General features: G+C 53.7%; 1 protein-coding gene across 1 annotated transcript in view; it reads right to left on the reverse strand.

The window, feature by feature from the left end:
* SYNPO (synaptopodin) overlaps positions 1–23,349 on the reverse strand; it is a 55,035-nt gene extending 31,686 nt beyond the window's left edge. Inside the window, exons 1-2 of the mRNA XM_042994207.1 lie at positions 23,274–23,349; positions 5,133–5,783 (exon numbers count right to left, since the gene is read on the reverse strand). Of these exons, the coding sequence (XP_042850141.1) occupies positions 5,133–5,538 (406 nt within the window). The 5' untranslated portion in view covers positions 5,539–5,783; positions 23,274–23,349. The remainder of the gene's footprint in view (positions 1–5,132; positions 5,784–23,273) is intronic.
* Between the last annotated feature and the right edge of the window lie 3,296 nt (positions 23,350–26,645).

Consider the following 26,645-nt stretch of genomic DNA (forward strand, 5'->3'; position numbering starts at 1 on the left):
AGGTTCTGTGTTTAGACTCCTGCTAGAGGAAGTTAGCCATGGGCTCATGTAAGCCCACCCCACCCCACCCCACCCCACCCCACCAGAGGTTCTGTGAAACACTAAGCTGCAGGTGGCCTGGGTTTGGGACATCCCCTGTCCCCAGTGGGCGGGCTCAGAGTGCGGGAGGTCAGGTGACAGAGAGGCAAACCCTATCTGGCTGCTCCCATCTCTCTTCACTGGTTGGCCTCATGGTCTGCAGAGAATTCCTCTGCCCCCACGGCTGCTCTTGTGCTGGGGCCACCACAAGTGGAGGTGGGAAACATGGAGAGAGAGGGTCCTGGGGACTGGCACCAGGCAAGGTATTGCCTGCCTTGTAAGCCCATGTGCTAGAAAAGTGGCTATAGTCCAGCCTGTGGAAAACCAGGAAACAAACTGTGTGGGAGAAAGAGAGAGAGAGAGAGAGAGAGAGAGAGAAAGGGAGCGAGGGAGGGAGGAGAGAAGCTAGAATTACTGTGTAGGTGGGTATGAAAGAGAAAGAGATGGGGAAGAGGAAAGAGGAAGGAGGACAGAAAGTGGTTCAGTCTGTACGTAGGTGTTTGATGGTGGGTGTGCAAGAGTGGATATGCCTACAGGAGAGAATGTGTGCATGCAGGAGAGATTTTAAAGTGTGGGTATGTGAGCAAAAGAAAATGGAGAGAAGAGCATGCTTTTGACCTGTATCTGAGGAAAGGAATATGTGTACTGGTATGTTTTCAGGCGGGACTGTAGCTGTGTATACAAATCTGATACATGTCATGTGTCACAGGTGAAAGGTAGGCATGCCTGAGTGAGGGGTGTGTGTGTGTGTGCTTGTGTGTGCCCCACGTGTGGATAGGTAGGTGTCTGAGGGCATGTACATGCATGCATGTGTGTGCAGATATGTGATTATATACACATGCGTATCTGCATAAGAACATGGTATACATATGTCTGTGTATGCACCCATGGGGGTGTGAACATGTGTGTGGGTGCACGGGTGAGGTATATGTGACCCTGTGAGCCTTGCTTCTGCACCATTGCCCTCCTATTATGGTCACTATGGAGTGTGGGATTGAGAGGGGGTGTGGATGGCATCCTGCCCAGCCTCCTGCTCTTTCTACCTTCTCTCGCACAGGCCTAAAGAGCAGGGATCCTGTCTTTGGCCCAGTAACCACTGTCAGCTCTTACCATGACCGGGGGTTCCTCTGCCTCAACCATAGAAACATGGTCGGGGCAAGGTGCATCTGACAAGCCAGATCCACACCTTCATCCCCACCTTAGAGGCTCAGAGCAGTGTCCATTCGAGTGGGAAAGGCCCCCAAGCCCTCTAGATGGCCTGGGCCCCCAATGACAAATGGCCTGGAGAGGGGGGAAGGCAGCTCTCCCAAAGCCACAGACGAAGGAGGGGCTGGATCAACAGTGGGTCCCAGGTCTCCCTAAGTGTATCCAAGGGGGAGGGAACGTGGCTTGGCAGAATCCCCCACCATCCTCCAGAGCCTGAACAACCTTTTTCCAGCCCTAGGTGGGTGGAAGAACACAGCCTGCTGCCTTGTTTCCATGGAGACAAGGCAGCACAGAAGGTGGTTGAAAGCATGGGCCTAGACCTCCTGGGGTTCAAATCTCCGCTCCTCCACCCACAGGCCTGAGACTCTGACAAGTCACTTAAAGTCATTGTGCCTTAGTTTCCTCATCTGTGAGGCAGAGATAAGAAAGGCATGAACTTCCTAGGGGTGTTTAGAGGGTGAAATGAAGTGACCCATACAAAGCAATTAGCACAGCGTGTGGCAGCTGAACTGGGGGGAGGGGTTGGCAAAAGCCCTGGGTTCCAGCTCTAGCTTCTCACCAACTTACTGCGTGACCTGGGGCAAGTCTGTTACCATCTCTGGGCTTCGGAGTCTCCTCAGGATTATCTACACAATCATCTCCATGAGCCCTGCTAGTGTTGACCAGCTGAGACTTTGGGGTGAGGACGGCAGCCATAGCTCAGGGCTGTCTTGGTGAGCCGTGGACCAACTACCACCGGCGGAAGCCCAGCCGTGAGCCTTACGCACTTGCCTTCTCATATCTATTCTCTCACGTTGGCAGCAGCTGACGGCAGGAGACTTGAGCCGCAGGCTGCTACCCCCATCATCTCTCTGCACCCCCTGCTCCCCTAGCCTGCCAAGGACCCCGTTCTGCCCTGCCCAGCTGGTACTCAGGCTTTAGAGCAATGGCACCACGTACCCACCCACCCCAAGTGGTGGGTGCCCAAGGCCGAAGATGCCATGACCCATACTTAAAGCTGCCAGGGAGCACTCAAGGGAGGCAGGTATAATTGCGGAAGGACGGGTGTAATTGTCTGAAGATGCTTATATTATAATCCTTTGGCGGTACCGGGAGGAAGCTTTAAAAGGAAGCCCTAATCCACTAATAACCTGGCAGCCCCACAGGCCTCTTCCCTCCGGATCTCCAGGCAGAGAGAAAGGACTCTAGCCACTCCCTTTCCCGAGGGAGCAGAAAGGCCAGTGTGGGCTCTGACGCACGACCACCCGGATTTCTCCTCTCCTGCGAGACCCAGATTCCTTCCTGCTCGCACCCGTGAGAAGACTTCCCTGAGACATCCTCCTGAGGTCACTCCTGCGCCCTCTGTCCCCAGAAACGGTCAGGACAGAACTGGAGACCATCTGGCTGGACGTCAGAGAAAGAAATGAACAGGACTGTGAGGAAGAAGACCGTGATCATAGTCTCAGCTCCAACACTGACTGTGTGACTTTGGGCAAGGGACTTGGGTTTCTGAGCTTCAGCTGTGTCACCTGTAAAAGGGGCAGAGTGATACCTGCCTTGAAAGACTATACGGTAAGATCGACGAGAATGAGGTACTAAGAAATGACCTAGCTCTGTGTGAGAGGCCAACAGGATTCATTAAATGTGGCCCCTCTCCTCCCTTCACCCATGGTCTCTTCCACTCCAGGATCTCAGCAGACAGCACACTCCCCTTGTAAATCCAGAATACAGCGATGGCTAAGAACAAAGTCCCATATTCAAAAAACTCCGTGGTTGAATCATGGCATAGCAGCTTACTAGCCAGGAGTCTTAGATAAGTCACAAGGCACCTACGTTCTTTGAACCTCGACCTTCTCATCTGTGTAATGGAGATAATCATAGTATGTCCCTCATGGGGATTACTGTGAGGTTGAGTGAAGTGATGTATATAAAGCTCTTAGCCCAGTGGGCTTAGCACATAAGGGCTTAACAAATAGTAGCTGTTATACTGTGGAATTGAGGATTATTTTAATTATTATTAACATCTGTCACGGGAATCACCTAACACTTCCAAAACACTACCCCAGTCTAAGATCACTGAAACCTCATAATGGCTCTGTGAGGTAGAGAGGCTCCTATTTTTGTTTTATTTTCACAAATGAAGAAATTGCAACTCACTAAGGGGAAGCGATTTGCTGGGGTTTGGCTGGTTCGTATCAGGTCCAGAACCAGCACCCACGTCTCCTGACCCTCAGCCGTGGTCTGTAAGAGGAATAGGAGGAGGTCCTGGGGCTTTCAGGCTCTAGGGGACCCGAGTTTGGGCTACTCTGGTGTGAGGGCCCACCTCCAAGTTTAGGGCTGCTGGGCGCTCCTGGGGTCCTCCTTCTTCTTGCCCTAGATGCATCGAAGACATCTCCTGGATCCTGCCCAGCTTTCTGTGTGACCCAAGCATGGGGGAGTTGGTGGGGTGTGGGGTGGGGATGGCCATGGGGGGTGATCAGAGCCTGGAGAGAATTATTTCAGAAAAGAGAGTGGGCGGGACGGCTGGTGCGATGCCAGCCAGGGCGGTAGCAATGCCTGCAGAGAAATGAGGTGTTCCTTCAGCTTCCTGACGCATTAGCCCTCCCAGGCCTGTGTCCCCCACACGCCCTGTGCCCCCAGGATCTGCTGGCAGCAGCTGCCTTCTGAGCAAGCATAGCCTGGCTCACGTCCTCTCCATCTGGACCCACTTCAGTGTTTCCATGGGCCCAGGCAATGGAGGTGATTCAGTGCGGGTTTCCCTGTCCCGCCCTGCTCTGCTGGCTCCTGACTCCTGCAGCCTATAGGAAAATTATCTCTCTCCCTCCCTTCCTTCATCCCCCTCTCCCTTCCTTCCTTCCTTTCCTTCCTTCTCTTCCTTCCTTCCTTCCTTCCTTCCTTCCTTCCTTCCCTCTTCCCTCCTTCCTTTCCTTCCTTCTCTTCCTTCCTTCCTTCCTTCCTTCCTTCCTTCCTTCCTTCCTTCCCTCCCTCCCTCCCTCCTTCCCTTCCCTCCTTCCTTCCCTCCTTCCTTCCTTTCCTCCCTCCTTCCTTCCTTTCCTCCCTCCTTCCCTTCCTTCCTTCCTTCCTTCCTTCCTTCCTCCCTCCCTTCCCCTCTTCCTTCCCTACCCCTCTCCTGTCTTTCTTCCCTCCTTCTACGTTCCTTTTTTCCTTTGTTCCTTCTCTTTCTCCATTTGTTCGTTCACTCCTTCCTTCCATCCAGTGAATACTGAGCTCTTCCCTATACACTGTCCTTGGGTCCTCACTTCAGCCCAGGTGACACGGGTCCAGCTTTTGTCATCTCTAACAGATGGGAAACTGGGGCCTGGGTGAGGAATGTGGGCCCAGCTCAGTCACCAATATGCCGAGAGACCTGGAGCAGTCTCTTCCTCACTCCGGGCCTCAGTTTTTCCATCTGTAAAATTAGGAGGTCAGCTTGGATCAAAGGCTTCAGTCTGTACCTCAGAAACCCCATGAGGGCAGCAACCATGTCTGCTTTGCCCGGTGCTGTGTCCCCAGCACCCTCAAGTAGCCGGCACACTCAATATGTTCAATGAGAGGCAGTCCTGCCCCTTCATTGCCTGGAATCCAAGGCCATTTGTTGCCACGAATGATTCAGGGCAGACAGAGTGAGGGATGGACTTTCGTGTAACCAAGCATGATATCAGGGCTTTCTCTCCCTGCCTTCTCCCGTGCCCCCCTTGGCAGAGAAAAGAGTGGGCATAGATGTGGCATGGAATCCCAGTCTCCCCTGTCTCCCCACAGTCTGTGGGACTGTGACAGACTGTTATGGATCATGGGAAGATATTGTCAGGAGACCTGTTGGGGTCCCCAGTGGGCTCTGGCAGTCCAGGGGAAAAGGGACGTGAGCTTACCTGGTTTCTGGGCAACCCTGGGCCCCGCGCTGCGGCTGGGGCCGGGGCTGGTTGTCATTACCAGCTGAGCCTTCACCGTGCTCCCGTCCTGGCCGGCCTTGTTATCATGCTGGGACCCCCCTTGTGCTTCTCTGGAGTGTCTGGGTGCCTGGATGCCCAGGGCCTTGGGCAGCTCTGCTGCCCCCTGGGTGGCCCTGCAGGCAGAGCTGTCCCCATTCCTGCTGGCCACCCTGTCCTCATCCAAGTTCGTGAGCCCTGCCTCTCCCTGAAGGCCCTCCTCACCGCTGCTCTCCTCAGCCTCCAAGGCCAGACACCTGTAGCTCCCATCAGGGATCCGGAAGGTGCAGGGAGTGGGCCTGTCTTCGCTGGGTCCCAGGGGGGCAGGTGGGAGGTGGGGACCCAGCATGGTGCTGCCTCTCCTTAGAGACGCACAGAAGTGGGGGCCAGGCCGGCCACCTGTGCGAGCACACGTCTTTGCTCCTCTCCGGGGGTCTCTTCTGGCTCTCTGCAGCTTTCTCTTCTTCAGCCAACTCACAGAGCTGCAGCAAGGTCCAACTGTGGGGTCCTCCTGGGCTGGGTTGGGTGGTGGACCCCCAAGCCCTCCTCTCAACCTGTGTCTGGTCTGTGAGGCTCTCCTTCAAGATGATCTATCTGCACGGGGAGAAAAGAAACAGCAGATGAGACCGTATGCTGGGTGTTCTGGGCTGAATTTCTGAGACTTGTCCACCTTAAGGTGGCCCTGAGAACTGGCTGGGGTTTGGAGGTACAGGTCTCACACACCCACAGCCAAGTCCCAAGCTTCAGTCATTCGACATCCCAGATGTTCACCATATCCTTATGCCACCGGACACTTTATTTGCTTACTATTTTCCACAAATCAACTTTAAATAACTTAACTCTATCACTTTAGACTTATCTTAAGCCATAATCGCAGGAAAACCACAAGTATGTCATGCTAAGTCATTTCCCCCCCTAAGACCCATTAAATAAATATCTAGTTATTTAAAAATACTTAACTGGGCACCGCCTAGAAAACATTCTTTCACATGCCAGAAAAGGTACATACACCACAGGAATCACAGGAGCCGTGGGGCGGAGGACCCAAGACTGGGGCCAGGGGGTCACAGAAGAGGCTGTGTGCACCAAGGGGGACGGGGCAGCAGTGTGCTTGTGTGCCCAGGCTTTGAGCTAGAACCCCAGCTCAGCCACCTGCCTAGCTGCCCTCTCTGAACCTCAGCTTCCCTGTCTGCAAAATAGGAACTGTACCATCCCCATGGAGGACTAAGTGAGAAAATACGTGCAGAGGACTCAGTATGGTTTTCGAGACGTGTTGGCTATTCTTTGACTTCACAAAAACGTCTTGAGCTTTTATTGCCAGACAACATACAATGGGGGATAAAGAAGATATGGTATTCTGATTCCTGAAGCCTTAAAATCTGGTGGGGGGAGTGGTGAGTGATAACAAGAACCATAATAATAACAGTAGGATTATTTATAAATGTTAACAGTGATGATGGCTTCGGAGCGAGGGCATGTGGGATGCGGAGAGGGGTGGGTGGGAGAGGAACCTGGGTGGGGAGAACTGGCTGGCCTGGGAGGCAGATGGAGAGTGGGTGTGGAGGAAGAGGGAGGAGCCTAGGCGCAACCAGGTTTGTTGCTCTGGTGACGGGTGGGGGGGGTGTGATTTCGTTAATAGAGATCAGGAGTCCATGTCCCAGGAAGGGCAGGTAGAGCTTAAGATGGCCAGTGGCCACGTACACTGGGAAGAAACCCTGGGATTTATAGATCTTGGTTAACAGATTCCACCTCCGCTTAGCGGTGTGAACTCGGGCAAGTATGCACACTCCGAATCCCACTCGTCCTATTGCAAAATGGGGAGAGAAGAACCCCCCGCCTAACACACACATACACACACACTCACCAACACACACACCCTGGCTGGCCCATGGATAGTGAGAACCCTGAGTTGTGAAAGTCTGGACACTGGTGACCTCGGGGCTTACACTGACCTTACCTGCTGTGGTACTTGACCTGGAGGTCATGCCTCCACCCCCAGACACCCTTACCCCCCCCCCACCCCCACCACCACTGAGACCAGCAGGCTGGGTTAAGGCCTTGGCTTCTTGGTTGGAGCTGTGCCAGGAGAGTGTGGTAGGTAAGAGGCAAGATAAGCACATTACCTGGCCCTGGGGCAAACCAGTGCCAACTAGGGAAAGGCCAACAAGCATCAGGATTGGAAAGATAACAGGCACCTGTTATAGCAGCCGCAGCGGAAGGGAAATCAACACAAAGAAGCTAGCCTTCTGCCCAGAGAAGAACGGCCACTCACGGTATTTGAACACCTACGCCATACTGGGCCATTGGCTCAGGTTGTGGAGATAAATCATCACCACCACCCCTTGAGAGGGGTACTGCTATCTCCTTTCAGAAGTGAGGAAACTGAGGCTCAGATAGCAAAGTGACTTCTGCCTAAGTCACACAGCTAGTAAGTGACAGGGCTCCATCTGTCCCCAGCTCTGACACCTTGACCGTGATGGTGGACACAAAGAGAAGAGATGGCTCCAGGGCCCTTCCCTCTCCATGCTTTTTTCGAACTCACCAGCTGCTGCCAGATTTCTGCCACTAGAGAGTCACAGAATCCTAGAATCTCACGAAGAGCCAGTAGAATTCTGAAAAGACCTAACTGGCCACGCGACCTTGGGCAGATGCCTTTTGTACTCTGGAGTCCGTTTGCCCAAAGGCACAATGGCAGGGTTGAGCCACATGATGCTGGAGGGTCCATCCAACGTTGGCATTGCAGGATGCCATGATTCTAGGCCCTTGGAGCCCCCCTCCCCCGTCACCACCGCCACCCACACCATCACAGAGCCAGATGGCAACAGGCAGGAGTGGGTGTGGGGGGCAGGGCTCTCCCTGACACGCCACAGGGGCCTCGCCTCGCTCTATCTCTGCTTCTGTTTTGCTGTATTTGACGGTGGCCACGGTTTCCAGGAAAGAAGAGAGAGGCGGAAGAGTTAACTTTCCGCCACCCACACAAATATTTTTGGCCAGCGTTGTCTTCACGCTGCCAAGCCAGGAGGGAGGGGTTGGCAGGAGCACTCCAATTCAAGTCTCCCTCCTGAGGAGGGAGGACTCCCAACCCAGCTGGGGGGCCTAGGCAGGCCCCTTGCGGCCTGAGCCCTGGAACACCCACTGAGCTCAGGAGGCCAGGGCAGGGGCAGGGTGGTCAGGACCCACAGCAGTAAGGGCAGCTGCTGCTTACTGAGCATCTGCTAGTGTGTGGCCAAGCCTTTTACCTAACACTCCTGGGGGGCGGGTGTGTGAGTGCTGTCTACAGATGAGGAAACTGAGGCAAGAAGAGGTAAATTCCAAATCCAGAGGCACACGGGTGGTGAGTGGTAGAGCAGGATGTGAATTCAGCTGCTAGGCCCTGTGCTCTCACCCTCTGCTCTCAGTGGCTGCCGACTTAACTCCGGAACCCCTGCAGGGGGCCTGTCTGTGTGGGCACATCTCCAAATGTGGGCAGGAGAGAGCCAGTTCCAACCTTGGCAGAAATATGGGGTGGGGGGGTCCTCTAATGCCAGCTCCCTCAAATCCACATCCCTCATCTGGCCACAGGCTCTAAGGGCACGGAGGCTCGGCAGGCAGGGCCGACGCAGAAGGCAGCAAACCTATTGTCTTCTTCTCCGAAAGGGCAACTCTGAGCCCAGGGCCGGGAAGGACTCACCCAGGTCCTACGGCAGGTCAGATGCAAGTCTTGTACTAGGACCCAGGCATCCAGGCACCTGCCTCCAGCTAAGCCCTGCTCCACCCCAAGGGGTCAATTTCCTTCCTCCCTCCCCTGACCTCCAGGAGTCCAAACAGGGTACCGAGCTGAGCTGAGCATCAGATGCTCTATGGTCCCCGTGCATACAGATCTGAGGGGCTGCCGAGACCTCCTGAGAGTGGGCCCAGGGAACATAGCCTTGGGAACCTCATGTTCTTCCTGCTGTTCCCTGTGTGATGAGGGAAGGACACTGGCTCTTTGGGATCAGATCGGATTCAAATTCTGACTCCGGCATTCGGTGGCCGCCTGACCCTGGGCGAGTCTCTTCATATTTCTGAGCTTCAGTTTTCCCAGCTGCAGAATGGGTTAAAATAGGGCCTATGTCCAAAGGTTGTTGTAGGGATTAGTTGGAAAACATAGGCTGATTCCTTCACTCAGCAGGGAATGAAGGAGCACTGCTGTATTCTCACCTGCTGGGCTCTAGGGATGATGGACAGCCAGGCGAGTGTGCAGCACTGACCTCCCCTGACTCCCCTGGCCTCTCACTGGCCTCCCCTGACTCCCCGACTGCAGTGCCCACAGCCTGCTTTGTGGCTTCAGGGGAAGGTAGAGGGAGTGAGGGGTGCGGAGGATCCGTACATTCCAGGGGTCAGAGCATGGAGAGTCAGTTTTGACTGTCCCAGTGATTTAGTGAGTCATGTTGGGGAAATCAGAGGAGCTGATTCTATAGTGGGGACATGGAAGCAGCAGAGAGGGGAGGAGCAGCCCAGGAAGACTGGACCCTCATTCCTCTGAAGGACTTTTTGCCCCGGAAGTCTCCACACCTGGGCTCCCCACCTGCAGTCTCTTCCTGTCTCCACCCTCTATGGGGTCTAGTCCAGTCTTCTAAAGCCCAGCTTTGAATGTCTTGCTCGTTTGCTCAAGGACCCTCCGTGGCCCCCCATTGCTCACAGAACTTAAAAAAGAAACAACAATTGCAAACAAAGGGAAAGGCAGATTCAGAGGCAGATCTCATGATTCTTGGCTGAGGGGAAGGAAGGAGGGCTTCCTGGGGATGATGACGCTTCAGTTGGATTTGAAGGACCTTGGTAGGAAGTGCTTGGCATTCTGATGGATGGAAGAAACCATCCATCCATCAAGGCCCAGTGAAGGCAAGAAGGCAGGCCGATTTGGGGATGAATCTGGAGAAATATGTGGGCCTGGAGAGGCTGAGGCTAGGGTACGTGTGGCAGGGCAGAGGGAGGTAAGGCTGGAAGACCAAAGTGTGACAGGCTTCACTTGCCTGGACTCTCTCCTCCTGGCTTGAGAGGTGATGTAGAGGGCGGCCCTATGGGACTAGGGGAGCTACTGCAAGGCCGAGTTCTTGGGGTGGGGCTGGGAGGAGAGGATGGGTGGCTGGAACAAGGGCTGGCGTGCAGGGATTCCTGCCAGAGGAACATTTTGGAGCAGTTTCCTCAACACCTGGCACTGCGCCAGGCACATAACAACAAAGATAATAGTTGATGTTTATGACGTGTTTACTATATCAGGTGCTGTTCCAGACACTTAGTGTGCAGTAACTCATTCCCTCCTCATCACAACCCTATAAGGAGGGTGCTATTATTATCCCCATTTTACAGATAGGGAAGCTGGGCCTACGTGACTTGCCAAGCTCACACAGCTAGTAAGTGGATGAGTCAGGGTCCATCTCCTGATAGTCTAGCCCCAGATATCACTCTTATCCATAAGCCTGTACTGCCTCGATAGTGTAATTAATACTGAATGAATGAATGAATGAATGAGAAGGAAGGAAGGATGGGAGGGAGAGAGGGAGGAGATTATCTCCAACATCTGGTACATTGCCTGGCACAGAGTAGCCACTCAATAAATATTTATCAAAATAATGAGTGCAAGGTGACCAAGGCATTAGCTTTATGTATAGCCTAGGGGCACAAATGGACTTCTCCTGGGGAAAGGGGTAAGTCAGATCTGGTGCAAAGGGCTCATCTGCCTACCCACCCCTGCCCGATAGCACCTCAGCATCAGGAGTAGTTTGGGGGGTAGTGTCTGGCCCATCCAGAGCTGAGTTCCCCCATCACTAGGAAGAGATCTTCTGTTGTCCTCAAGAATCTGAGCTGAGAGTATGTTCCCGTCTTAGTGCTTCTCTCCAAGGAGGGGATGGGAGCCCAGGTGCGGGGTTTCTTCCTTATGGTTCCAAAGGGGGAATCCCAAGCCCCCCAACCTCTAGAACAGCTGCGCATGAGGAAGCCCAGCATTCATGATTATCTTGCTTTATATTCTTGGAAGAGTCACTTCCTTCCAGTGGGGCCTCAGTTTCCCCAGCTGAAAAGGCCTTGGGCAGAGTGGTGGTGGGGGTATTCACAGGCAAGATTGAAACTATCCCTGAATTCACCCTGTCCCGTCATTTTCCAGGGATTGAAGTCAGCTCCAGAGAGATATGCAAGTAGTGGCCACACATTACTGACTGACCCCTCCTTCCAGTGCTGCAGGACAGATTGACCAATCCTAGCCTCCTTCCTGCCTGCCTCAGCCTCCAGCTATCACTGCCCTGGCTGCCCAGCCTGCTGTGACCTCTCTTCCTTCCTCCCTACGTCTCTCCTCTCCTCTGTTCCCGTCCACCTCCTGGGGCAGATGGAGCCAGGGTCCAGTGGGCATCACGTGAAGCTGGGCAGGGCAGGGGGAGTTCAAGAGGCATCAGGAAACGATCGCTTGGCAGGAGGTGAGGCGCTGGGAAGAGGTCCCCAAGCTGGGCTCACTGGGTGTTCTCAGGAGAGATGAGTGTCAGCCAGGCCTCAGTGCAGCCTCACAATAACTGGGCCAGTCACATCGTCTCCCTGAATTTCAGTTGCCTTCTTGGGAGAATGGCTACTCAGTCATTCATTTATTCATTCATTCATTCGACACGTACTCACTGAATGCCAGCTATGTGCCAGCGGCTATTTTAAGCACGGGTGGTACACAGTGAACAAAAAAGAAAAAAACCCTGCCCACGTGAAGCTCGCATGTTAGCTGGGGTGGATGGATGATAAATAAATAAGAAACTATGTCAGATGGTGATAAGTACAATGGAAAAATAATTAAGCAGGAAAGAGAACCAGGGACTGCGGTGTATTATTAGGACAGAGAAAACAGTGATATTAATGTGAAAAACCTTGACAGATGCCATTCTGTGTTTTTATGGCATATGTATTTCAAGTTCGCAATTACGTTAAATTCTCATATGCAATTATAAATACATAAAATCAACATTAGGTGGCAAACTCGGGAACGTAAGCCTGCAAACCTCTGGGAGATTTATTTCTTATGCTAATCTTCTGATTGTGCAATTGTTCATTTCATCTTATGAACACATCTGCCGTTTAGGGTTGAGTATTTTCATAATCCTGGATATACAAATATGATTTTGCATATTAGCATTATCTCTTTGAAAAACATTGTTTTCCAAATTCATTAAACAGAGTGTATGTCCTCAGTGTAAAACACCTGCTATGCAATGAACTGGAGGATTATAATGATGATGTCATAGAGTTGTGAAGATGAAGTCAGGTGATGTGCATAAGTACTTGATGAGATGCAGCTATTGTTAGAATTATTTTTGGCAAGGGGTGAGTGGGGATATAATCAGAATAAAAGCTACCATTTATTGAATATTGACTATGTGCTGGGCACTGAGCTCATACATTATAGCAATTGTGATCTTATTTATTCCCCATAATAACTACCTACTAGTGGTAGGCAGCAGCTACCTACTACTGTTCCCATTTAACAGATGGGGAAATAGAGGCCGGGAGTATGAGTCTACCCATGATTCCAGAGCAGGAAAACAACAAGCCAGGACTTGAGGGTGCCTGGGAGCTGAGCTGGCCATCTGGAGTTTCTCTGAGGGTCAGTGCAAAGAACCCTTCATACTGGCCACGGCTCTGCCATGCCCTCTGTGACCTGCGCCACATGTTTCCACTCCCAGGCCTTGAGGACCCACAACCGGACAAGTACAGGGCTGGGCTTGGGGTCTCCAAGTGCCCTTCCAGCTCTGGATCACCCATGAATCGCAGCACCCGGGATGCTGAAGGATTCGAGCCCGTTCCAAATGGACTTGCCAAATCCAGCCTGCTCACAAAATCAGCCAAGTCCCATGCACGTCACATCTATTTCTGCCCTGCTGGGTTTATAAATATGTGGGCCAGGGAACCAGCTTCGGCAGAACCGGAGAGACTGAAGTCATGGCTATAAATACAGGACCAAGGCTTTCTGGGGTCAGGTGGGTTTGCCGCAGGGTCAAGGCCAGGCTGAAAAACCACACCCCAGAGGTCCTACATGCAGTTCTGTCTCCTGGCAACCCAAGAGAATGGCGGCCCCAGGAGCAGGGACTTGCTCAAGGCCACAGGGGCAGTGAGAGTCAACGGAGGGCTTGGAGCACGGGTCTCCCGGCTCTGAGTAGAGGCTGTTCCTCATGCCACCTACCATCCACGCTCATAAGTGCCCCCTCACCCCGCCCTGAGGGGTCACCTGGGAGAGCCCAGCTTGCACAAACACATGATATTATAATTTAAGTTTATAAAATAAGCTTCTACTGGGGCGCCTGGGTGGCTCAGTTGGTTGGACCTCCGGCTCTTGGTTTCGGCTCAGGTCATGACCCCGCGGTTCGTGGGTTCGAGCGCCACGTCAGGCTCTGCACTGGCAGCGCGGAACCTGCCTGGGATTGTCTATCTGTCTCTCAAAATAAATAAACTTAAAAAAATAAATTAAGCTTCTTACGAACAACATACTGCTTTTTATCTGTGGGATGTATTGGGGTTCTTAAATTTTTCATTTGAGAAAGTTCTATGACTAAAAATTGAGGAAATTACTAACGATACCTACCTCCCCCTCGATGGGACCCTTCCCCATGCAGGCAGGGGGCCCAGCCACGTGCTGAAGCCTGCCATCCTGACCCAACAGTCACCTGTGTGAATTTCTTCCCAAGTCTGCACTCAGAGATATCACTTTGATAGCTCAAAATTGGCCATGGTGGGAGTTGTTAACACTATAGAGATGGGCGGGTGCTACAGATCAGGTTCCCCTCCCCTCTGCCATCCCCCCCCACCGGCCACCCCCCACCCCACCCCAGAGAGCCAGTTGTTAAACATTTACCAGCACACTACTGGTTAAGACCATAGCTGGTGAATCCCTACTGTGCCTGTTTCCTGGCTGGCTGAACTTGGGGGGCCAGTTATCTTACCACTGCGAGCCTCCATTTTTCCATCTGTAAAGTGGGAGCCATAACCACACCTGCATCATACCCACTGTGAAGGCTAAATGAGCTTGTACCCCTAAGGGTTAGCACAGCGGTTTCCAAACTTGTCTGCACGGTAGAAGCCCCGAGGATTTTTTACACACGCCAGAGGCCCAGCCATACCCCAGGCCAGTTCAATTACAACCTATGGGGGTAGGCACCACTGTACTATTTTGAAGCTTCCCAGGTGATTCCAATATGCAGTCAGGGCTGGGAACCACTGGCTCACATTGCCTGCCTCTTTGTATGTGCTTAGCAGCTATCCAGGAACCAAGAGAGAGAAGGGGGCAGTGATGGGGGCGTTTGTTTGTTTGTTTGTTTGTTCTATTTAAAGGCCCAGTCTGCCTAAAGTGTGCAGGAGATGGTGTTCCCAGGGACCATGGAAGGAGGGCCTTTGCCTTCTCCCTTCCAGATGTGCTCTTGGACCCCCCACATGCTCCACAGCAGATGGGCACAAGCCTGTAAACCCCAAGGGGGCCTCACTTCCTTTGGTACTTAGCTGGCCAGCCAGGAGATAGGCAGGCCCCAGCCGGGCCTCTCCCGCCCTTCCTAGAGACAGTTAGGCTGGCTTTTCTCAACCCACAGGCCAAGGATCCACGAAGCTTGGCTTAGCCTGGGAGACAGCAAGCTGCTGGCTTGAAAGACTCAGATTAAGAATAGAGCTATAAGAGGCGATGCCAAGGGCTTGGGGCCTCAGCCCAGCTTTTCCATGGACCACCACCAACGAAAATCAGTGGCAAAAATAATCATAAGAGTGGCCAATATGTATTGGATTCTTTCTATGCACTAGGAGGTACCACATAAGCACCTTGACAGTCTGATCCAGGGGATGCTAGCCGCGTGCGTTACTTGCATTTGAGATGTGGCAAGGTCAGACTGAGAGGTACTGTGAATAAAGGATAGCATCGGATTTCAAAACTCTCATCCCGAAGAAGAATGTAAAATGTCTCACTGATAACTTTTTAAAGATTTATTACATGTTAGGACGATGCTATCTTGGTTTTAAATAAATGTGTTATTAAAATAAATTCCACGAGGTTTTTTTTTCCCCCACCTGCTTCTTTTTACTTGTTTAGGGTGGCTGCTAGGCAATTTGAAATGACATGTGTACTCATGTTATTTCAATAAACGGGGCTGGCATAGAGGTCAGGAGGGCATACTGCCTAGGGCCACAGTCCTGGGCTTCACATTCTATTCTGTATTCTGCCACTTACCAGCTGTGAGACCTTAGGCAAGTTCTATAACTCTGTGCCTTGGTTTCCTCATCTGTCAAATTAGGATAATAATAGTACCTACCTCTTTTTTTTTTCAAAAAAATTTTTTAAGTTTTATTTATTTATTTTTGAGAGAGAGACAGAGAGAGTGAGTGGGGGAGGCGCAGAGAGAGGGATAGAGAGAGAGTCCCAAGCAGGCTCTGTGCTGTCGAGCCCGACGCGGGGCTCGAACTCATACACCATGAGATCATGACCTGAGCCGAAACCAAGAGTCGGACTCTTAACCGACTGAGCCACCCAGGCGCCCCAATAGTACCTACCTCTTACGCTTTGGTGTGGATTCAGTGTCTTGGTACAGAGAAAGCGCCCATGAAAAATCAGCTATCAGGGGACCATGTGGCACACAGCTAAATGATTTCCTTGGATTATCTCATGCCACCGTAGGGGCTGAGCTCCCTGTCACTGGCAGTGAACAAACAGAGCCTGGAAGACTCCTTGGCAGGCTGCTCTAGAGGTAGTCAGGAAATTGAATGTGGGTCAGGGAGGCATTGGATAAAGTGGTCTTTGAAGATGGCTTCCAGTGCTGACACTGCTCTGTGCTGCTGTCTTTCCCTTGCTTAGTGTTTTCCATTCATCTCTTCTCTACCATATCCTTTTCATTCAACCCAACTGAATTTTCATTCAACCCAACGGAATATAATAAGCATTTAAAGGTGCCACCAGGGGTCAGCCGGACACTGGGGGGTGAGGGGGGTGGGGACCAAGGTAAGCAGATGGGGCTCCTGCCTTCAAGCAGTCCAGCATGGGCAAGAGGACATGAGGCAGTGGCTTCGATATTTATAACACAAAGTAGGAGGGGACAAGGGCTGTGAGCAGTTACCTAGCCTCTTTAAGCCTCAATTTTCCATCTGTAAAATGGAGCCAATGACAGAACCACCTCCTAGGACTTGTGAGGATTACATGAAATCATATGGGAGAAGCACTTAGCACCATACCAGGCACAGGGACAAGTCCAGGAAGTGTTGGTCATCGTTCTGGTCCCACAAGCGCTGGCACAGTGTCAGCTTTGCTCACTGCCATTCATTCAATCATTCATTCAGCAAGCACTTTTTAAACATGTGCTGTGAGCCAGGGCTGCTCTGGGAGCTGGGAGTACAGCGGGGACAAGTCTCCCGGACTTGGAAATGCTGAGGGCAGGGCATGGTAGGACACACGACAAAGTAGTAGTTGAATAAATAAGCCAGGTAATTGCAGATCATGGAAAGCACTCTGTAAGGGATAGAGGGACGAGGCACGCTCCCTGCTCTAGTGCAGGAGCTGTCATCCCTAGGACCTACTGTAATGCCTGGCACCTAGTAGGTGCTCACTAAATGCATGTAGCACAGATCTCAAATGAGAGACACGATAGGATGTGGGAAAGGGGTGGACTGGTTCCGCCTGGAAACTTTCTCTGACGGGGGTCGGGGGTGGGGAATCAGATTGTCAGTTCATCAGCGACCTGGCGGTACAGGGAGGTGGGCACCTAGGGTTGGAGACCTGGGTTCAAGCTAAAGTTATGATCTGCCATCTCCTGTGAGCCACTGACTTCAGGCAAGCTGTTTCTCCTCTCTTGCCTCAGTTTACCCCTCTGTAAAGTGAAGAGGTTGAACCAGACACTTGCCAAGAGTCCCTTCAACTCTGGTAAGTCTGTGGATCTATCTTACCAAGATTCTGTGTCTTGGGGGCACCTGGGTGGCTCATTCGGTTAAAGGCCTGACTCTTCATTTTGGCTCAGGGCATGATCTCACGACTCGTGAGATCGAGCCCCGCACCAGGCTCTGAGCTGACAGTGCGGAGCCTGCTTGGGATTCTCTGTCTCCCTCTCTCTCTGCCCCTCTCCCACTCAATTTCTCTCTCTCTCTTTCAAACATAAATAAACATTTAAAAAAGAGAAAGATTCTGTGTCTTGATCCTGGAGGGCAGGGGGTGGGGGAGGTGTTGAGGCCGTGAAGCATGGAGAGACCTGGCTGGGGGAGTGTGCCCAGGCCTCCCTGGGGACCCCTCAACTTCAGCCCACCTGTGGAGGGAGCCAAAGGCAGGAGACACTGGTACGCATTGGCCGAATAGTGGGACTGGGAGAGAGCTAAAGCCCCCATCTGATTTTTGAATTGCCTTTTCCTCAGGGCCCTGAGCCTCAGCTTGTTCCCTTCTGGTATCGGGGGCCTCCCTTTCCCCAGGGACAGCTCATTCAGTCTGTCTTGAGCACCCCTTTTCTATAGAGGTGACATCTTCCTTCTAGAAGCCCCTCCACCCTGCCCCACGGATCTCAGCCCCATCGTCTTGAGTATGACAGAACAAGTTCAGCCCTGTTTTCTATCCCTTCCCTCAAGCTAAATCAGTCCCTTCACACTATTCCACACGGGACAGAATTTTCTGACCCCCCCCCCCCGCCCTCATCCTGTTCACCCTCCTCTACTGTCAGTCCGGTCTGTCAGACTCTCCGAAGGGAACGGACCCCAATATTCCAGGAAAACCAAAGCAGCACAAACCATGGCAAGCCCATCACCACCTCCACTTCGGATACTCTATCATGATCAGTGCAGCCTGGCATCAAACTGGCCCTTTCGCCTTCTTTCAACAGCGGTATCTCTGCTGGGTCGTACTGTCCCCAGGGATCCCAGAGACCTCGCTATATAACTACCACTTTCATACATCTCCGGCATCCTGTACCTGTGCTGTGGGCATTTCGAGCCCAGGGGAGGACTCCGATATGTATTTCGGTTAGTTTGACCCTCTGTGGAAAGGATTCTCAGGGAGTGGTGGAGTCAAGATACAAGAAAATCATAGTCACCACCGACGCCTCCCCCCACCCCGTCCGGCACATACACGCACATACAGGATGAAATAAAATAATGGACGGGAAACGTGTTTTGTCAACAGTTATCCAAAGCTATCATTAAGGAAACTCAGAACACACTGAGGCAAGGGCTGGCGGGCTGAACAAGCGTGAGGTGTGGGGCACTGGAATCCCAGGGCTAAGAGAGAGGAGGGAGGTCCAGTCTTAGGGGTTGGGGCGGGTGGGGGAAGGGGAGCTTGGGCAGAAGGTGCTAAAGGAGGAGGCTGGGGGTGCCGAGTCTAACGCTGCTAAGGCTGCGGATGCGATTCTTTGTCCGTCTCCGACCCCCGCCTCTCCTCTCCGCTGACGCCTTGGCTCGCACACATGGAGGCACCACAGCCCTGCTGCCTCTGCGCTCTGTCGCCAAGGGCAGGACGCTTCCCTTCCCTGGGCCCGAGGAAAGGGCAGTCTCGGGGTGCTGCTTCACACGGCAGGCACGGTGGGGGTGAAAGTGCTGAACGCGGTGCCTGGAGCAGAGCCACAGCCCAGTGCCCGCCCCCCCCCCCACCCCGGGACAGTGTGGGGCAGCGCTTGACTGATGGGCCCTGTGCTCCGGGGACCTGCTTTGGCGGGGGCCGGGGGCGGGGGGGGGGCAGCGGTGGACAAACTGCGTGACGTTGGCTGAGTTACTTTGCCTCTCTGAGACTGGTTTCCCATATGCAAACCAGGGCTAATTACGGCGCCCACCTCATCCGGCTGCTGTGTGGATTAAACCAGTTCATGAAAGTAAAGGGCTTCAAGCTCAACAGTAAGTACCCGGTAAGTGTTATTGTGGTTGCAGTGAAGGGCTGAGCCAGGGGTTCTAGAAACCCTCCAACTCAGCACCTGCCCTCCAGCCGGAGCTGCTGCACCATGTGCGTGTGTGTGTGTATATGTCTGTCTTGTGTGTGTGTGTGTGTGTGTGTGCATATCTATCTGTGTGTGTATCTGTGCATGTGTGTGTCTGCATGTGTGCCTGTATCTGCGTGTGTCTGTGTGTGTGTGTGTGTGTGTGTGGGAGCGCACGCGTGTGGGGCGGCTGTTGGAGTCTGTGCAGTGCTGCTGGGAGTGGCCTAGGAGGTGGCTCCGCCAGACCAAACAACCCCAGTGCTTCAAGCTCCAGGCTTTTCTCTGACTCTGTTTGCTTTCTTTCTCTCCTTTCCGGTTCCCCTTTAACTGGTTCCTGCTTCCAGTGAGCAGAGCCGGAGGGAGGCCCTGGCAGGGTAGGTACTGGGCCCTCCCCTCCCCCTCTGCATGAGGTTTTCTAGACCCCGCTTCCCTGCCACAGCCCCACACAGGCCCCTTTCCTGTCTGAGGCTCAGTATCCCGGTTCCCTCCTGTAGGAAGCTGCCCTACTCTCCTGCTGGCAATGCCAGCGGAGAGCACTGTTACCACCCACCCACTGCCCGGGATTGGGGCCCAGGGTTCCTCCAGGAGGTGGTTTTGGGAGATCTGAAACCAGCCCCCAGAGAGGAGCCTTCCTGAGGCTCCCTGAGCTTCTGACCACCTGGCCTTACTACCTATAAGGGCTGTGACGCCACCGAGGGACCAGAAGGACTATTTGGGAGCATTTGAGGGGCAAGGGACCCTGAGGCCAGCCATGCCCAGGCCTCAGGCCTCCAGGGTTCCATTCAGCCAGGTGAGTATCCACTGAACACTTACTACACGCCAGGTTGGCTCACTTGACCCCCACCGACGCCCCACGAAGTAGGTGCGATCCCTGCCCCAGTTTTACAGATGAGGAAACTGACAGAAGAGTTAAGTGGCCAGCTTGAAGTTACAGGGCCAGTAGGAGCAGGGCCAGGCCTGGAGCCCAAGGCTGGCAAAGAGTTAGCACTCTCCCCTCATCTCAGGGCAATCACTCTTGGTCTCGTCCTTCCCCTCGTGAAGTGGTGATGACACCCTGCTCTTAAGTCAGCAGAGTCACTGCCAGGCCCGACACCTTTGAGCTACCACTTATTGGGTGCAGTGTGTGCCGTGGCTTCGGTCCCATCGTCTCAGGCATCTTCATGACAACCCATTTTACGGATCAGGAAAGTACAGCTGAGAGAGGTGCAGTAACCCGGCGAGGTCCCATAGCCGCAGCAAGAACGAAGCACAGGTCCACCTGACCGCTTTTCTTCCTTCTCTTTTTTCCTAACCCCACAGCAAGCTCCAGCTTTCCTTTGCCTGAAGTCGATATCGTCACCGGTAGACCTGTGTGTGACTCTACGGGGAAAGGACCTTGCTGCCCCTCCACGTTCTGCCTCTAGCAAACCCAGGAAAGGGAAATCAAGGTGAAATCTAAGGAAGGGGGGACGCCCAGGGCATCACTGTGGCTGGGTTTAACTCAAATCCTCTGCCTTCATTGGAACCCACCGTTTAGCACAACAAGGGTTACGTACATAAGTGGACCCTGGTCGTATGAAAAGTTCCATCTGCTAAATGGGAATGTTTCTTTAGGAAGGGGTTGCTCCTTAAAGCCCATTCCTCCCAACTAAGCAATGCCAACGCCCACTCTCTGCTCAGGCAGACCTCTCTATGACGATGCCCAGAAAGCTGGCCAGTGCAGCATAAAGCAGTCCTCTGTTTGCCCTTGGCCTTGGGTGTAGCCTCTAGCAGTTCCGTAGGACGCACAAGGCCGCTGAAGGCCAATTGAAATGTGATAAGTTCTGTAAGCAGGGACTGTGCCCCTGACCCTGGCCAGCTGCTTCTCCAGGATTTGAAACAGCTGGTCTAGGCCGCAAGGGAACCTGGTCCCAAGGACCAGGTTAACTCCTGGTTAACTCCTGGACCAGGCTAACTCCATGTGGCCCACCCCTGCTCCAAGAAGCCCAAGCCCAAAACTCTCAAGGTCTTCCCCACACCCTGGAAAGCACGCCTCTAGAGGAACAAGAACCTTCTAGAGGTAGAAGGATGTTGCTCCCTCCTCAGACAGAGCTACATAATTACTGCAGCCTCGCTAGGAACAATGCCTCCTGAGCCTGGTGTGGACACTGAGGCCTTGCGGGGGCAAGGAGCCTACCCTGGGCTCCTTCCTCTTCACCTGCTGCCTCTCCAAGAAGGGGTCTTGATTTGCGCCCCCACCCTCCCACCCAAGGAGGCTGCTCACATCCTTGAGCCAATGTGTGGTGCCCTCTGCCTGTTGCAGGATGAGACAAGAAACACAGTCTCAGAAGCCCCACCCCCTGCATCCTCCCGGTGCACCCCTCCCAGGGGGTGGTCCTGGGTTGGCACATTAAACACAGCCAAGTAGCCAGGGAGCCAAGGCTGAATGGCAGGAAAGGCTGAAGCCAGGGTGGCTCCTCGCCTACCCGCCCAACCCAGCGATTCAAAGCAAGGCTGAGGCCGGATAAAGCACTTGAAAATGTCAGTCAGGGAACAATCTCTTTCCCAAACTCCCTGCCTTTGACCTTGGGCACCCAGCCCTGACCTTGGGACGGGCTGATCTTTTTCTCAGCTCTGCTGACTCCATCCCCAGTCCCTTCACACACACACACGCATGCACGCACGCACAAGCACGCACTGTGACAACTGGACTTTTTGCTGTAATCACAGAATTACAGAACTGCTCATTTGCGGGGCCAAAAAATGGTTTATAAGCAGATCACACTGGGTCCCAGACAGTCGGAACCAACATTCTTCTGAGCGTTTAAAATGGTAAAAGCGTCAAGAAAGCCTGTGGCCAAAATGAACAGGACCCCAGGGACCATCGGGCAGTCCCCAGCCTTCATTCATTTGAGCAGTTTGTAACTTTCATCTAATGTATCTTTATGTATTTTTTTCCCTAATGTAGGTGAAAATAACACACAAGCCTCGTCAAAATGAAGATTACTAGTCCACGTGGCCCCATCTCACCAGCTCCCAGGGTGGCACATACCGCTTTGGGAAATACTACCTTGGCCCAAACTTGCCATTGTAGAGATGGGGAAAACTGAGGCCCAGAGAAGGGAGGAGACCTGTCCAACATCCACAGCAAGTGGTGGCAGGTGGCCACCACCAGATCCCAGAGCCCTGCTCCCAGAGAGTCTTACTCCTTAGGGAGAGAAGACCCCGGACTCAGGTCACTGAGGCCCCCAGGTGCCCCCGTTTGCCAGAGAATCGGAGTGCAGTCTCCAGCCTTTTCTCCAAGGCCTCGCCCTTGTCCCAGTTGTCCTCTGACCCCTCCTGGAGCTGACAGCCCCCAAGCCGCCTCCCTGATGGTATGGGAAAGCTGGCCTTTTCCTTGGGATTGGTTTCCTTATCTTCCATGGCTACAGCGAAGATGCCATGCTCTTGGGCATGAGCGCTCTGAAAAAAGATGATGACAGATATGGGAGAGGGGGTTGTTAGCTCCTTGCTCCATGCCTCAGCCTTTCTCTCTGGGAAATAGGTACAGGTTTGCGGGTGTGAGAAGGCTGAGCTGGGCTAGAGGGAAAGGAGCGAAGGAGGATGGTGGCCATGGGGGTGTCCCCGCATGGAAGGACCGGCACCAACTCAGCTGGGGTGTCTCCTCACCCCCCGAAGACCCTCCTGGGAGGCAGCCAGCAGGCTCCCAGGCTCAGGGAGATAGGTAGAAGTCTGCCCAGGCCTCTGGCCACAGGAGGCCAAGAGGGAGGCCAATCTAGCCCTGTGAACAGGGCCACCATCGACCTGCAGACACGCTCACGCGCACACACTCATCCACACGACACGCACACACACACAACTCAGACATTCACGCGCGGTTTTTGACGCACTCTCATTCGCGCAGATGCAAATGACCCCAACCCTTCCTACCCCCCACTCACCCTGGGCACACAGCGGGGCCAGCCTGCCTCTTTCCTCCCCCCCCAGTCCCAAGCCCCAGGCCTGGCGGCGTCTCTGTCCCGCTGCCTGGGAGACACATGTGGTTTCAGTTAGCAGCAGAACGGGCATTTCCGTCCCAGACAGCCGGGCCCTGCCAGGGCCCCGGCCCCACAGGCGCCCCCAAGAAGGACCACTTCGACCCCCACTCCTCCACTGGCCACACCAGGGACCCCAGAGGGCCCTCTCCCCAGGAAGACCCTGTTTTCCTCTCCCAAGGTCTCCCCCTCACCTGGAGCCAGAATCCGCACCCACTCGCTCAGGGACCAGCTATGCCCGGGGCCTCCGGCCACGACTGCCAGCCTGCCTCCTCGCTCTCGCTCTGTCTCGGAGCAGAGGCTGAGCTGGATGGAAGGAGGGCAGGGTGTCAGGGGGGCGGGCGGGAGGGAGGGGAGGGGGCGTGTGGAAATGAAACTTTAATAACAGAGCCCCTTTTGTTTCCGAGCATATGGGATATTTCATACATACTGAAGACATTAGCCGTCTATATTTTTAAGGGCTCCGGCTAAAGGATGAATAAATACAGCCCATATTCCACTCTGCAAACACGCACATGCAGAGTGCTCGCTTCTGGAGCATTTCAAAACCCAAAGAGAAAGCCCCCAGTGACACCGGACACTTAAAAATAAATATGTTTCCAAAACCTCCAGCTTGCCTTGCCCCTCTTACAGCCACCTGGAGGCCGTGGGGCTCCTTTCCTCCTGTCACCCTCCCCGCATCCTCTCTACCTTCTACTTCGGAGTAGGGAAGCAAGGCCCTGGAATCCCGCCTCCATCCTAGTTCTCTTTCCCAGGACCCCCTAGCCCCCTGCCCGCCAACCCCCAGCAGGATCCCAGTGTGTCAGAGTTCCAAAAAACCTTGCAAATCTTTGTCTTTTTCGTTTCAGAGAAAGGGCACCAAGGCCCAGAAAGGGGCAGAGACTTGCCTGAGGTCACACAGCAAATCAGGATCTTGAGCCAAGGGGCAGTGCCTTCTTCTTTCAATGGAAGGGATCCCCAGCTTCCCCACCTCAGGCTGGGGGTGGGGAGACCCCAGTGCCCCAGAGGGAGGGCCAAGGTATGGGCTGGGAGAGTGCCCGCCTGCCTTTCCCACTGGAGTGCTGTTCTGGGCACCCCCCCGCCCCCCCAACTCTGGGCACTCATCCAGAGGAGACGTCAGCAGGGCTGGGAACTGGGCCGGCCCCAGGAAATCCCCTTCAGGCCGGCAGATCCCAACAGGCCTGGAGGCCTCAGGTGAGGGAGACTCCCTCCCTGACAGCTCGGCTCCCAGTCCCTTGTGCCCTCCATCTGTTCTCCCAGAGGAAAAACAGGGGCCAGGCCTTGGCCAGAAATCACATGGCAAGATGACAGCCGAGTGGAAAATTGAACCGGGTCTTCAGACCCTGTGCTTGTTGGCATGCTTTGCTGGTGAGCTCTTCCCCAGCTCCCCCTACTCAGGGCCCCTTCCTCCTGGGCTGCAGCACCCCCACTGATGTTTATTCACCCTCAGCGGTGGCCTCTGCTCCCCACTCCTGTGAGAGTTCACCAACGGTCTCACCATCCGTTTAGCTGAGTAATCTACACATAGCAAGTGCCCAGAATAAATGTGGATGATGGATCATGATGACACTGACAGTTTATGTGATGCTCTGAGGCCCGCGCCAGGCATGGGGGCTCTGACAGTTACTATGAGACAAGTTTCCTCCCTCCCAGGGCTTGTGGAAGAGAAAGAGCATCCCCTGTGGCAGACAGCTCCACATTCAGGGGAAACTGAGGCCCAGGGAGGTTCGGATGCTTCTCCAGGCCACACTAGTGGTAAGTAATGGGGCTGGGCCTCCAACCAGGATTCCCTGACTCCAGAGTCAGTGCTTAGAACCCTCTAGGGGCTCACTCATTGCCTGAACCCCACCCTGGCCCCAAGACTGTGCAGTGCTATGTTGTTCTTGAATGTCTCTGCATTTAATAAGAATCAGCAGGCAGAGCACCCTCAAACCCTCCATGGGAATGGAGAATTGATGCAGGAGCTGGCGGCCTGGGGTTTTGGCCTCACTGTGCCACTAACAGCTAAGTGAGGTCCCTTCTTTAAGGACACAGCTTTTCTCCGCTGTAAAGTGGAGATAACCATTTCACTGAATTATGAAGATCACATGATATAAAGGATGTGAAGGGCGGGGGGGGGGGGGCTTTGCCAAGTACGTGGTGATTTTCCCGTCTGGAATTTCGTGCTGTGGATAGATCTTGGCATTAAATGCTGTCTGGGTTCCAACGGGCCCCGACTGGCCTCCTTGCCAGCCGGTGGCCCTCACCATAACCTGCATTAGCCCCCAGAGTCAGCTTCCTGAAGAAGGCCTTGTATCTTGCCATCTCCCCCACCCACAGTGACCCCACAGCAGCTCCCCCATTGCTCCAAGGCAGCCAGTGAGTTAGAGGTGCATTCAAGACCCCTGGGAACCTGGTCCCCACCTGAGCCTCCCCACTCTTTCCCAGCCCAGACCCTCCACTCATGTCAGCCCGGCATCCTCAGGCCTCGGGAAGCTTTCCTGCCCCCGAGTGATCCAAACTAGTACTACCCTCACTTCTGTCATCAGCTTACTGATGAGAAGGGCCTGCGAGCTTTGGTGACAGCTCAGAGGACTTTTCAGAAGGGAAGCTTCATGTGAGTTCTAGGCTGGGTTCTGCAAGGTAGGAAGGTTTCCAGGTAAGTGAGAGGTTATTGTCTTAATGCTAATTATTTCACAAGATAATAACGAAGCGGCCATTCATGGAGCACTTTACTCTGTGCCAGGCACCGTGTGCTCCGTGCATTGCCTGCTCGTTCCTGACAACCGGACAACGTTTTGAGGCTGGTGGGGAGGCTAAAGTCTCTGCCTGAAGCCCCCCACCTGTCCATGGCAGAGCTGGTATTCAAGCGTGGCCTGCCCACCTCCAGCTCATGCTCTAAACTGGCTTTACAGGTCAGTGTTTTCTATCCCGACATCGACAGGGTCAGCCCTTGGGGGAGTGAGATTTGGCCTCGGACTTTTCATTTTCCGCAGAGCAGAGCTAAGCTCAGCGCTTTGTTCTTAATTGGCATCAGGGAATAGTTGCCGGATTGAGATTCCGGTGAGATTCAGTGATGGAAGGAGGCAAGGCGTGGGTGTATGTGCGTGCATGCACTATTTCCTCAGACTGGCGAGCCCAGCCTAGTTCCTGCGGAGCCATGACCATGGTGGGTCACCTGGCGGGCAGTAGGCACTCTGAGTCGCGATTCCACTGCCGATAAGCATGACTCACTCTGTTTCCAATCCTTTTGGCAATCTGGTGGCCCCCGGCTCCCAGGAGGTTACTTTAGTATTGATAGGCACAGCACGCCGAAGCCCAGATCTCTTGGGCTGGGTGACCCTCCTGTGTATGTGGATGGTGAGGGGTAGGGAGGCTCAACGTACAGGAAAACAGTTCTTTAGCGACGGGCTCGGCATAAGAGGTTTTAAATGCAGACTTGAAGAAATAGGAAACTCCAAAGCCCACTGCCCCCCACTTACCAACTTAGCAGAAGCCACAGGAAGACGGCAAGGATCACCTTAATTTCCCAAGGAGGGATTCCTAAGACACAGCACTGTACCCCCAACCTTCACTACTACAACCTT

Source organism: Panthera tigris, chromosome A1 (genome assembly GCF_018350195.1).
Source record: "Panthera tigris isolate Pti1 chromosome A1, P.tigris_Pti1_mat1.1, whole genome shotgun sequence".
Lineage (NCBI taxonomy): Eukaryota > Metazoa > Chordata > Mammalia > Carnivora > Felidae > Panthera > Panthera tigris.